This window comes from Impatiens glandulifera, chromosome 6 (genome assembly GCF_907164915.1).
Source record: "Impatiens glandulifera chromosome 6, dImpGla2.1, whole genome shotgun sequence".
NCBI lineage: Eukaryota > Viridiplantae > Streptophyta > Magnoliopsida > Ericales > Balsaminaceae > Impatiens > Impatiens glandulifera.
In genome coordinates, this window is record NC_061867.1 from 41888370 (window position 1) to 41903357 (window position 14988).

The 14988-nt window shown below is 28.1% G+C and overlaps 1 protein-coding gene across 1 annotated transcript; it reads left to right on the forward strand.

Annotated features, from left to right (window-relative positions):
• Positions 1 to 5802: 5802 nt before the first annotated feature.
• LOC124943631 (uncharacterized mitochondrial protein AtMg00810-like) lies at positions 5803 to 13029 on the forward strand. The gene is made up of 2 exons (XM_047484110.1): positions 5803 to 6546; positions 12853 to 13029. Exons 1-2 carry the CDS (start codon positions 5803 to 5805, stop codon positions 13027 to 13029), a joined length of 921 nt encoding a protein of 306 aa, XP_047340066.1.
• Positions 13030 to 14988: the final 1959 nt, after the last annotated feature.

A 14988-nucleotide genomic window follows, 5' to 3' on the forward strand; every position in this document is an offset into this window, starting at 1 on the left:
TAATGTCTTTTCTTATTTTCATTAACAATTCGATTTATTCGATTGCTGTGATTTAACGCAGATCGACAACCTAAAATTTTCTCGATTATTTATTCAACTATAGCTGCAAATCTCAAAGTGAGACCTTTGGAAAGAAATGTGGGTCTTACTTGCTTCAATCTCCGTTGCAGGTTAGTAATCTTGTTAATACATACATTAACTGTTCTAGTTCAAATCAACCTAGTAGGAAACAATTTGTATTTATGTGAGTTTAGCCGGTTTTCTTGAATTCAATTTTGATGCTTTGGAAACCCTCTATAATTATTTGCTTGGTAGATGCAAGGGTTTGTAACCGTATGTCTTTATTTTGACATTGTAAAAAGATTGAGATTGCAGGAATTCTTATCAACAGATCGATGGAAGAATGAGTGAAAAATAACTGATTATCACCGAGAGCATTGGCTCTATTCTCGGTAAAACTAATTAAATTGTCACCGAGAGTGATTAGTGCTCTCGGTGATATTAATTTTTCCTTCACTGACAGTCAAATGACCGACACCTTCCAAGAGCATTTGTCGCCCTCAGTGAAAACATCACCGACGACAATTTAGCTTTCATCGAGGGTTTTTTTCCTCGTTAAAAGTCAATTTTTTACTAGTGAATGATTCTGAAGATATTGAAGATTGAAAGAGGTTTTGGGCAAGGTTGCGACTTCAAAAGCGGTGAGGTTGCGGCTATAAAATCGACAAGTTGGATGTCAACAAGCGTGAAGAAAGCGATTTCAATGAGATGGGGTTGAGGGAGGCGTGAGTCGGGGATATTTTTTAAAAATATGGATTTGAACTACAAGGATTATGTAAAGAGTTGCAACAATTGTCATGTTCATTCTAACCTTATACACTATTTTTAATGTTTTATAACATTACTTTTCCATGACCATTTTCAACGCCGAGAATTGATATAATTGGGAAGATTTACCCACATAAGTGTAACAAACTTAAGTTCTTATTGATTATTTCACTAAATGAGTCAAAACAATGTCGTTCAATGTTAGGAAGTCATCCCGTGTTCTAAATTTGTTTCAAAACAATATTATTTGTCGTCATGAGATCCCTCATTTTGTGATATTCTAAAACAAATGTCACATTTAACAAGATATAGTAAAGATGTCAGACGAGTGTAAGATTTTGCACATAAGTCTTCATCATACCGACCACAAATACACGGTGTTGTGTTGTGGAAGCCGTAATTGATGCTACAACCACAATAAAAATAATTTGAGAGATATAGTATTATTCTTTTAGACTAGCTAGGGAATAAAAACAAATAAAGATTAATTGGTTTTATTTCACTTGCTGCTAAGAATATGATGAACGAATCACAAACCAATGAGAGGATATTTGTAACAAAAAGTGTTAATCAGATTAAGAAAAAATAATATTGGCAAACAAAGTTGATTCAACTAAATTGGGTGTTACGCCGAAGAAATTATTTCTAACCCAAATTTGAGTGATGAAAAGATAAATGAGTTATTTTTCAATCCAGAAAAGTCATCGAAAGGTTCCGATGAACAAATAAAAAGATTTTTTAACTTTTAAAGATAATTTTTCTAGAAAGATATGGAGGTTATAAAAGCTTAAGAAGATTAATATATGTATCTTTTAATAACAATAAAATTTACATTATGCATAAATGATCAAAAGGAATCAAATAATTTTGTTAGTATAAATATAAAAAAAACAATTAAAGGGAAAATCATTTGTAGTATAAATATAAATTGAATTTGATTTATCGAAACATACTTTATAAGCAACTAAATACTTAAGCCTTAAGGGATGGTTAGGAGGACTATATTCTTTATTTTCTTCTCAGTTGATAAACTATTTAAAGAGATAATATGTATTAGAACTTTATATCATTGTATCTGTTCATATTTTCTAATGATTAAATTGAAATCCACTTATCATTGAAATCCAATATTGTTTAAATAATTGATTTTCAAATTTATAATTTATATATAAAAAATAGAGGTCAACTCCACTCTACTTTTAGTTGGACTTGAAAAGTGATGAGAGAAGTCGATGTCAAGCTTTTATATACATGGAAATGCCAACATGAGTGGGGATAAATGTGTCACCAATCCACCCATGACATCAAGTCCATTTATTTGTAGGAAGAATATTATTAGAATGAATTCCTTTACACTAGATAATAGTGGTGAATTGTGCTGGAAAATGATTTATTATGCAATAAAAAAATTAAATGAAAGAAAATATTAGATTTTTGAAAAAAAAAATAGAGAAATATAATAAAACTCCTGAATAAAATTTATTGCCTGACTAGAATATAGATGGTATCCTCAATCTATCCTGCAACTTGTAGGCTCAGTTGGGTTACAATGAGTGGATGCTAAGATATACTTTGAACAATTAATAGTGGATGCTAAGATGCTTTGATTGGGGATATGAAATGAGTTGGATCATAAAAAACATTAGAAGATAATCTCTATCTTTTTCGATAAATCATTAATTGGTTGTAAAGAAATCATACATTTAACAATATTATTTGGTTCATTATCTTTTTTTTCATAATATGGCATCATTTTCTTAAAGGATTTTATAGAATTTTATATTCAGAATGATACGACTTCAGAATCATTCTAGTCCTGTCTAGAATTATCTTTTAAACTCGTGGTTTTTTTCTCATTTTTTGGAATTTTTAATGAAATAATAAGTCGTTTCCCCGCCCCCAAAAAAAATAAAAAATATAAGAATTTGATAAGTCTCATTATTTTGTTATTTTATCATTTCTTTTGTTATTGTTATTCTTTCACACCCTCCTTAGGTTTTTTTTATTGTAAACCTTCTCCTTATCATATTTTGTATTATATTTGATTTTAGCCAACAACAACTCGAAAAAAATATTCTTCTATTTTTTATATTATTCAAATTGATCATTTCTATTTTGTATTGTTTTAATTAACTTTACAATATCTACTTTTTAACCTCATTGTCCAACATGAATATCGTCTTCATTTTCGTTACTATTTCTCATTTGTTTTTTAATTTCTCAAAAACAATTTACTTTTCTATATATATATTTCAAGCAAGAAAAACTAATCATTATATTGAAAAAAATGATTTATTTGTGTCTTTTAATTAAATATAAATTAATTGATAAGATATTAATAATTAATAAGATCCAACCTAAAATTAAAAGTTATATTATCTTGTATAGGAAACATAAATTAGTCTGTATCTATAAAATTAGAATCATATAATGAACACATTTTTTTATTTGTCAAATATAATTGTAATTTCACAAAGACATTGTCTTTGTACCAAATGCAAAAATGATCTCCATCCAAATTAAAATGACAACATTTCATAGATAAACAAATACAACTTCATGTGTATTTTTAAGTGCTTTTATTTATATGTGTTTTGTGTGGTTTGTTTTGCTAGATCTTTGCTTCTTTTTTAAATGCATTTGATGAATGGATATGTGGTTCGATATGTTTTTTTATACGAATAAGACATTTGAAATATTGAAATTGTATTGAACATTTAATAAGATGATATTTTGTATAAGGGAATGATAAGATAAATAGGACATTTAGAAAATTGAAATTTCTTTGTATCGAATTGTTTATGGGTTGACTAGCGATTTTGACTATTGATAGGGTAAACTATCTAAATTTCTATAACAAGTAGACAAATTAGATAAATAATTATGAAATAATCTTGTTTTAAAAAGAATAAAAATAATAATAACAGAAAAATATTATGTTTCAACAATTTCTCTATTTAAAATTAATAAGTTTTTGAGATTCAATTTGATAATATATATATATATATATATATATATATATATATATATATATATATATATATATATATATATATATATATATATATATATATATATATAACCTAATAAAAAATATATACCATATATTTTTTATTAAGTTAATTACTAGACAATTAGGAAAATATATTATTATTTTTTAAATCATCTTTTAAAAATAATAATATATTTTCTAATTTTTCTATATAAATTTGAGTTGGGTTTAAGTTCCACTCCCATCCTGGTATAAATCAGTCTTTGTGCATATCCTACTTAAAAATACTTTTTAAAAAAGAAAGAAAAAAAAAAACTTTAAAGAGAGATAACATGTCTATAAATTCTAGCTACGTATCTGTTCAGATATTTTCTAAAGTTTGAATTGAAATTCACTTATCATTGAAATCCAATATATTTAAGTAGTAATATTTTTTGTAATTCAAATTAAAATACATATATATAACTTTTATATAAAAAATGGGTTTAACTCCACTCTACTTTTAATTGGATTAGAAAAGTAAGATCTATGCCATTTTTCTTTATACATATAGAAATGCCAATGAAAAGTGGAGATAAATTCGTCACCGATCCACCAACTAGGTCAAGTCAATTTTTTTTGTACAGAAAATGTAATTTGAGGATTAATTTATTTTTATAAAATGATAAAATAATTTTGACACCAAGATCGAATATTTGGAGAGATTCTTTTTTAGGATGTTTAGAGTTTCACAATTTAATTTACTTCTATTATATAAAAAAACTGATGAATTGAGAATTGAAATTGAAAATCATTTGATACAATCAATTGTTCTAAATGGTAAAGGAAAAGGATTATATCTTTTGGGAGAAGAGCTAGTGAGTAAAATGTGAAAGTTAGACCAATAGGTCAGCCCAAGAATTTGTAGATGAAAAAAAAATTATTCAAGAAATATAAAAATTGGTATCGTTTAAACACAATAAAACAAAGTATGACATAAAGGCAAAAAAGAGATAAATAAAAATCGTGAACAGATACATAAACAAAAAAAATAACGTGCACGAAGGTTTTCAAAATGGAAGATGTGCTCCCAACCGACTCCATGGCTTTTCAGAATAAATCTCAGTTAATATCATAATAATGACATTATGGATTATACGCATCGGTCGAATACAATTATTGAAAATACGACAGTTTCTTTTAATCCAAATAGTTCATCAAAGATAATAGGGATGATAACCTAACGAATCAGATCCACCATATTTGTTGCATGGATCAAGACATCCCAGCAACTACTAAGAGACTCAAGCATCACCACTAAATTTCAATCATGCCAAAGAAGACTTTAAATACTCGTCATACCACGATAATGCAGAAGGTGAAATGTTGATTCAACCTCCATAATGAAAATTTGACAACGAGTAATCATAATACAATATTTTTTCATACATATGTCATCTGTCAAAATTCCACAATGAATAACACTCTAACTAAAAAACAAGATTTTAGAAAGAATCTTGGATTTCGAAAATTTCTCTTAACGGTAATCGTATAGAGACAACTTAGCATACAAACTGTAAGCCATGTCTTACAACATGGTCAGTATAACCTCCTTACGCCCCACCATCACCAAAACCCTAGCATGATCACCAAAACCCTAGCATGAGACGAGTTTTTCATGATGTTTAACCTCCTTCAATATCTAATTCGACAATCAAAACCGCTAATTCGAGAATCAAACATATTCTTAACAGTAGCATTTCTACAAATGTCAATAGAGGCAAGCTCAAGAAACGTCACATCAAGACACTTAACCCCACCAGACATCATTCGAATAGTTAATCGAGTCCCCTTCTCCTATAGTGAATCTGGATTTCTTGCGTTAACTCTTCTACAAAAAATATATTACACTTCAAATACTACATCCCGTAGGGTGATTAAACTCTTTGGTAAACCATCTAGACCAATTTTGACAACTTGGCAACTTGAATGAAACAGTATACATGTATCAACCTTTGGGGTTTAAAGATCCGGCTCATCCTGATCATGTATGTCTTTTGAGAAAGTCTCTCTATGGTTTGAAACAGGCACCCCGCGCTTGGTATCAACGTTTTGCTGATTTTGCTGCATCAATTGGCTTTAATCACAGCAAATTGGATACTTCTTTATTCATTTATCGCCATGATCATGACACTGCTTACATTCTTCTTTATATTGATGACATTGTGCTCACTGCTTCTTCAGAGTCCCTTCGGAAATATGTCATTTCTCAACTTAGCACTGAATTTGCAATGAAAGATTTGGGTCCTTTGAGTTATTTCTTAGGCATTGCTGTTACCCGACACAAGAATTGTTTGTTCTTGTCTCAAACGAAATATGCTCATGACATTATTAAGAAAGCAGGTATGACAGATTGTAATCCAGCTTCCACTCCTGTTGATTCTAAAGGAAAGATGAGCACTCAATCCGGCATTTCTTATGGAGATCCTACCTCTTATCGTTCTTTATGTGGGGCGTTACAGTACTTGACATTCACTCGTCCGGACATTTCTTATGATGTACAACAAGTTTGCTTGTTTATGCATGCTCCTCAAGTTGCTCACATGAATGCCTTAAAACGAATCATCCGTTATATTCAAGGCACTGCTGATTATGGTTTGCATTTATACAAATCATCTATTACTTCCCTTATTTTTATACGGATGCTGATTGGGGCGGGTGTCCTGATACTCGTCGATCTACATCAGGTTATTGTGTCTTTCTTGGAGATAATTTGATTTCTTGGTCTTCTAAAAGGCAACCTACTTTGTCAAAGTCTAGTGCTGAAGCAGAGTATAGAGGGGTTGCAAATGTCGTCTCGGAATCATGTTGGGTCCGAAACTTATTATTAGAACTCAGATGTTCGGTTACACAGGCAACCTTAGTTTATTGCGATAATGTTAGTGCTATTTACCTCTCTAGTAATCCGGTACAACATCAGCGCACTAAACATATTGAAATGGACATTCACTTCGTTCGTGAGAAAGTCCAACGGGGTGAAGTTCGTGTCTTGCATGTGTCATCCCGATACTAGATTGCAGATATTTTTACTAAAGGTCTGCCTAAGATTTTATTTGATGATTTTCGGGCCAGTCTCAGCGTTTGCAAAGCTCCTGTTTCGACTGCGGAGGTGTGATAGATTATGAGAATAATCTTTATATTAGGAATATAAAATAATATATGTGAATAGATTATGAAAATAATTTTATATTAGGCATATAAAATAATATCGTTATTATATTATTAGTTTCCTTATTAATCTTTTGTAATGTATATATATTGGAGATTTCTCTGATGTAAAGGGCAAGAAGATTAAACAAGATTCTCTCTATTCTTTCAAATTGACCGAATGAGGAATTAGACGATTCTCAAAGGAATTTACACACAATTATCTATATTTTCACCATCACACTCTTGGGAATAACGAATAAAAACATTATATAGGTGGACATAAAGACCAAAACACTCTTGATGAGAACGAAACGACCCCCTTTCGAGATCATTTTGTTTTTCCAAATTGATAATTTACCTTTCTTCTTAGTCATGATAGGGTCTTATTAGGCTTTAGAAAGAACTTTAGCCCCCAATGTCATATCAAGATATAACGACGGAAAACACTAATACAGAAGCCCATAATATTGGTTAGTCTTATTCTTTTCCTCAACGAAACATAGTTCGAGAAAAAGATAACATGTTTACCAAGATTAACCCGTAGGCCCTCGTTAGTAGTTCCGACATTCTCTTTCGGTCGAAAGATCTGGTTGTGATAAAGCGATGTGAACCATTGACGAGGACATTGTGGAATTAGTTTGAATTTTTTTTTTTGGTAAGTTGTGAAACATTAACGAGAAGATGAACGGTGTTTGATATTGTGTCATTGTCTTAGTTTTAACCTCATTGTTCACATTAACCTCATTTTCTTTATTTTTATTACCTTTTCTTGAAAGCAAAATTTAAATCTCATTAACAATTTAAGTTTCTCCGAATCCCCTTCCTTCATTGCCCTAAATTATTCCAATCAAGAAAATCTAATCATGATACCTAAGAAATGAACTATTTGTGTATTTTTCTTCATTCTAAATTGCAAGGGCTCATTTAAAACAGATGGAAAAAATATATGATGAAGGGCTCTTTGACCCTTTTGTATTACTTTTACAAATAATTAATAAGATAACCTTTACTTTTTCCAGTTTGGTACAAATACAATATTGGAAAGCATATTCTTCTTCCTCATTTTCCACGGTAGAATCACTTGTATGGGAATGAGGAGAAAGCAGGCCAAGTGCGATCATCATAGGCAAATCATTCAATATGAGCTGCCGATTGATTTGAATATCTTTTCCATCTATAATAAAATATAATAATAATGATAATATATATATATATATATATATATATATATATATATATATATATATATATATATATATATATATATATATATATATATATATATGTGGATCTATTCATTAATGTGTTGCCAAAATAAAATCATTACTTATAAGCTTAACACAAAAAACAAAATTTATTACCTAACAAGTAACAAGTTAATTATTATTTAAGCTTTTCTAATAGATAGTTAATTCTCATTAATTCAAGTTACATCTAAAATTATTCATTTACAAATAATATAAAACAACAATTATAAAATCAAACAAACTAAATGAGAATCAAAATATTAAATAGTAGAATAAATGTACAAAAATTAAAATTTTAATCTATAAGATTCAACAATTTTGAAATATTTTAAGTAGACTAAAATACGAACTCGTTTAAGTTTTATAACGATGAGTGATAAAGTATAACATATCAATCAAACGGTGTCGCAATAATCTCTACAAAATATTATGAGCAACAATGAAAATTATTTCTCTCCCGTAGGTTGATAAGAAACGTTGAAAATGTTCTACTATGGGATAACTAATCACCTTCATATATATTCGAATTAATGAGACTTAAAAGAAAGGAGAAATAACTTCATATCTAACAACTTAATTTCATTTATTGTTAAGAAGGAGATGAATACGGGCTTAGAGATGATCATCAAAACAATTGACGATTATAAGTAATAATAAAAAACAACGTTCCATAAAAATTAAAAGTATTATTCGAATTATAAAAATTCGAGAGGATAAATCTGATTCGGCTAAATAATATACTAAATCGAACAAAAAAAAAAAAAATATCAAGTCAAATCTGAGTATTAAAAAATAAGACACTCTGGTACTAAATAAAACAATTGGAGTGACTAATAAGAAAATAAGAGTTTACCCCTCAACCTCTCTGTTTTAAAGATAAAAGAAATATACCAATATCTCCACTAATTATTTGCTAACTTTCTATCATTCTTAAGTTTAAACCTTTCAAATTCTAATTTTTTAATATATATATGAATATATATATTGTTTATATATCTTTTTTAATATAATTATAGCTTACATCTCTTCGTCATAATAATTCCCTTAAAAAAAAATAAGAGAGAACAAAGATAAAAATATGTATTAGTATATTACTTAGGGATAATTTAATCTAATTAAGTCGTGATTAGGTAATTATATTTTATTGGGGTTGGTGAATGAGTATCTCACTATTCTGCAGGCCTTAGCCAGTTTGTTCATGGTCATCATGACTAATGACTAAAAATAACATAACATATGCTCAAGTTGGCTCATTTAACATTTAATATAACTATTATTAATTAATTAAATATATTTCAAAATAATAATATTTTTGAACTATTATTTTATAAATATAGTCAAATATTATGAATACAAATGTAAGCATTTTATTATACATGAATTATGTTACTACTAATATTTTAACTTTTATATATATATATATATATATATATATATATATATATATATATATATATATATATATATATATATAATGCTTAACTTTTAAAGTGTCTGAATTGCCGGGTCAAGAGCTGTGGTTAATTTGGATATATGTGAGAGTAAATAGATACTTAGGTCGGATTGTGGGTTGAGATGTCCATAAACTTAAAATTGTTAAAAATAAAATTAAAAATACTATAGGTATGGTTCGAACTTGCAACCTAACAAAACAAGTACAACACTTTAACCAATTAAGCTAATAACACTTTATATTTTAAATTCAACCCAAATTTTGATGAACGCGTGACATTTTAACAATATAAGTTCAACTTTTTAACTAACTAATCTATATATATATATAATGATGCTTAATTTTTAAAGTGCCCGGATTGTCGGGTCGAGAGCTGTGGTTAATTTTGATATATGTGAGAGTAAATGAATACTTGAGTCGAATTGTGGGTTGACTTGCCTATAAAAATTTTACTGTAATATTTTTTCACGGTTTTTTATATTATTACTCGTGTAAATGCACGGGATACATGCTAGTATAATTAAGTTCCATATACTAAGTTTCAATTTTCGACTAGATACGTACCTAATTAATTACTTTTTTGGTATGTGGATGCAATTGGCATATAATAACACACTATATTCTATTTGACATGCACTTAAACCATTGCTCTAATAATTAATTAAATAAAGAATTGCAAATAATTTCTTTGTATGTTGGTTTAATGGAATTCTATGTAATCTAATCTTAATTTGACATACCTCTAATATAATAATTAATTAATATTCACACTCCATAGTTGCAACTCCAATCATCCTAGATAATAATCTTTTGAAGGATCATCTTCCAATGACATTTTGTCATGCCTCTAAACTCTTATCATATTATATTATATTATAATGAGATAAGCATTAAGGTTTTAATGGCCCACTCAAAAGTTGACACGTTTAGAGATCATTTAAAATAAGTTAAATTAATATGATTATGTAATTATAATTAGTTTGATTAGTTAACTAGAGTTTGGTCAGATAGTCTTACTATATATTTTAATGAAAATTAATTAGAAGAAAACTTTTTCATTTGATAATTTGATCAAGAATAAGAAATGCATTATTGTGATTTACCTCCTATATTTAAAAACCAAATTCCAGATAATACATCCTTATGAACTTAGACTCGTAAAATTATAAATCATCAATAAAACTGATAGTTTAAATAATAAGGATCTTATCTATAGAATTAAAGTTTTAACGACTCGATTTTGATCATTTAGTACATAAATTAAAGTTCAAGTCCATAAAGAAATGAGAAACTAAGATTTCTTATTAATATGATTATCAATACCATCATGATTTAGGTATGTCAATCAATATATATATATATTAGAAGCTAATATAATTATCATTTATTCCGTACATTTGCACGAGTAATAATATAAAAACCATGAAAAAATATTACGGTAAAAGTGTAATAGCATTTTTAATTTTATTTTTAACCGTTTTAAGTTTATGGGCGGGTCAACCCACAATCCGACTCACGTATCCATTTACTCTCACATTGCAGAACGATCTCTAAAACAATTGATGGAGTTTGATTTCTCAACTTATTTAGTTTCACATTTATAGTCCACTTCTTCCCCATCCTACGAGTGAAAAAAATGTAAAAACTACCATTAAAGTAGCTCAGACGAAACTTACTATATCCATATGAATTATGTCCTCTATCTCTATAAATATGAAGGAATTCTTCCATTATTGCTCACTAATAATAGTGAAATCTATAACGCATAGTCAAAAGAGAATTATGACTGATTAAAACCGCTTTCATCAAATTTGGTGTTGAATTTAAAATATAAAGTGTTATTATCTTAGTTGGTTAAAGGATTATAGTTATTTTGTTAGATTGCAAGTTCGAACCATACCTATAGCATTTTTAATTTTATTTTTAACCGTTTTAAGTTTATGGGCGGGTCAACCCACAATCTGACCCAAATATCCATTTACTCTCACATATATATCAAAATTAACCACAACTCTCGACTCGGAAATCCGAACACTTTAAAAATTAAGCATCATTATATATATATAGATTCTAACCAAACTCTAACTAATCATAATAATCATAATAGTTATTATCTAAATTAATCATGTTTGTACCAACAATAATGTTTCTAAATTGACCATTTTTAATAAAAGAATGAATATGTTGGTAGTTGAGCAAATGGAATTTCTAAAAAAGTTATCGAATTTAATCAAATTAATCAAACATAAATTGTATTAATCTTTTGTCCATGCTGCCTAGTCTTTTGAAAGATACTCCAAGCCCTAATATTTTTAGTGTTTAACTCCAACCCTTACATTAATTAACATGATATTAAGACTTAATCTTTGACTTATCACTTGTGACGAAACGGATATTTGAATTCTATTACATTAAGAAATGAGAACGCAGACATTTAATCCAAGCGATCCAAGAAAAGAAATCCAAACGACCCAAAATGGTCGAAACGATCTATCTTTCTTATTTCTTCTAAATTATTTGAATTAACAAACCTAGTCGTCACCTTACCTTCATATTTAATTACTTGAATTAACAAACCTAGTTTTCACCTTACCTTCATATTTAAGATTATAACTTGCTGACTCTTCCACTAATTGGAGCTAAAGTGAGATGCATGCATGGATATGTTAAACTTGATTATTGAGAGGATGAATCAAAGGCTTACACTTTATAAAAGTAAAATGTTTTAAAAAAGGTTGAGATGGTTCTCATTAATTTTTTGTGTGACCAATTCCTACCTATAGGTCCCTTTTTTTTCTTTCTAAAACTTGTCAAAAATAGTCTTCAATTGCAACCATCATGAACTTCTTTTAGAACAATTCTTATCTCAATTAGCACAAAGACACAAGTATTCATATGGACTTGGTTTCAAAGATCTCCCTATCTCTATTTTCAACACCCCCCTTCTCAACATGTATTGGCAATTCCACAATCAACTAATACCCTAATTATTAAAGATAGTTTGATGATCATCTAATCTAGAAAAGAAGAATTTCTATCAAAACTCATGACTCTCTTTCTTTAGAAAATATGGCCAAGAAAAGAAGCAGAAGAAATTTTCAAAAAAACTCAACTCACTATGCTGTCTGTTTGCTGGAAATCAGATGGTCCCTCTTTCTGATTTGCATGTCTCCCCTATGCAATACACAGATTCTCCTAAGCTCTGCAGAAAGGCTGGTGCAATGGCACCTGATCATGATATAAATGGTTTTAATCATTTTAGAACAATTCTCAATGCCCTCTACAAGTACAACAACATCTATGTGCATACATTTTGCTGATACATAATTGGTTTAAACTCATTGCACTTTTCTACTTTTTGGAAATTATGTGCTCATTTTCAACAAAGAAAAATCTTGCAACTCTTTTTTAAACCAAAATGAGTACATAAATTAAAATGAGGAGAATAATGTTTTCTGAAGAGTAAAATGAAAGAAAGAAAAAGTGTCTAATAATCCTTCAACATTAGCCATTATTGGGCCATTAAAGCTTCCTACTCAGCATCCATATATGCACATCATGTCCTCACTTTCAACTTTAACCTCAATGGTGCTCTTCTCTTCAGTTGAGGAAGTAAAGAAATTATCTATTTTTTAATTCTTCATATCACAATAATAATAATATCTTTGAGCTTTCCTATTCACAATTCACTTTTCATCAAGACTACTTTGGTGGAAGGCCACTTCATTTCACAGCTGAAATTAATTCATAGGAACCTTATCAGACTGGTCTCATCCTTTCCTTTCTTCATATCATCATCCCACAGGAACTTGATTTTAAATTGTATAAATAGAAATCAAATGAAATTAACAATTATATTAAAAAATTCATTATTTGACTCTCTAAAATGCTCACTTGTGGTTTCTTATTCTTGCTTAACTTAATCTTTGTTATGGTATGGACAATATTAGTTATTTTAAAGATGTCTATTTGTTTTTTTTTTGTTTTTTTTTTAAAGAATTTAACTTTTCATTATCGTTAAAGTCGTTAAAATCGCAACTTTGTAGGTGAAATGGACCAACCACATTTGAAAGAATAATTTTATCTTACAAATAAAGGAAAAAAAATACCTAGACTCACCCATTTGTTGGTGGATGCAATGACCTCAAAAAAAAAAACTAGTCAACTAGGAACTACTTTTTTTTCAAAAGACAGAAGAATTCCATTTAGATATTGCATGGTTCATCCTTTATTTTTATTTTGTTTTTAGTATTTAAATCAATTCTGAAATTAAATCTCAATTTTCATGCATTTGTTTTTGGTTTGGTTTCCATCTTGAGATTCTTTAAGCCTCTTATTGCAAAGAAATCATGATTAATTAGACTCCTCATATTTTCCGCCTAAAATTAGGGTAGTTTGGCAAATGAATCATCGACTGCTGGTTCGAGTTTCTGTTATGTTTTGTTTTGTTATATTATTATGATTCTATAAATCGTTGGATTAGTCTTTGATCTATTTAGACCTATCATTTACTGAGAAATGTTTTGAGGTTTGGGCCACTTCCGGGCCTAAATCTAGAATAAAAGAATGGTCAAATATTATTCTCTTCCAGAGTTTTTATCTTGTTTAATAGAATATAGGATTGGTGCTGGGCTTCAAACCCTAAATAATAGTTAATAAATAAATAAATGAGTATATATAAATAATAGTTAATAATAATATTAATTATATGAAAAGAGATGGAAGGTTTCATTATGTTCAGGCCCGGCAATGGTAAACCCAGGGTAATTCATTTACTAAAATTATAAGATATGTTTTTTATAAATTTTAAAATAATTATTTTAAATAAATAAAATTAAAATAATTAAAAATAAGACAAAAATATGATTAAATAATTAATTAAGATTAATTAGTATAATAATTAAATCACAATTAATTAAAATAATTGCTAATAAAAATAAAAAAAATAATAATTTGAGATAAATAGTATACTCATTTTATCTCAAATCAATTTTAAGAAAATTAAAAGAGATTAAAATAAATAATTTAAAATAAATGTTATATTTCATTTTAATCCAAATAAATTATTAAATAAACCTAAAATATATATATAATAATAATAATAATAATAATAAATTGACAAAATAAATGTCATATCTATTAAAAATATTTTGTAGGTCAAAAATAAAGTAAAAAAAGATGAAAAATAAATAAATTTTAAACAAGTCTTTAAACGGAAAATGAAGCATGATTTGCTGTCGCTGAAAATAGGAGGATTTATTATAGCAAACCCCTACCAC

Excerpts from the sequence above, each read along its gene's own strand:
- LOC124943631 (XM_047484110.1), top strand. The coding sequence starts at position 5,803 with ATGTATCAACCTTTGGGGTTTAAAGATCCGGCTCATCCTGATCATGTA. Across the intron at positions 6,547-12,852 it reads TACTCGTCGATCTACATCAG|ATGGTCCCTCTTTCTGATTT; the intron begins GTTATTGTGTCT and ends GCTGGAAATCAG.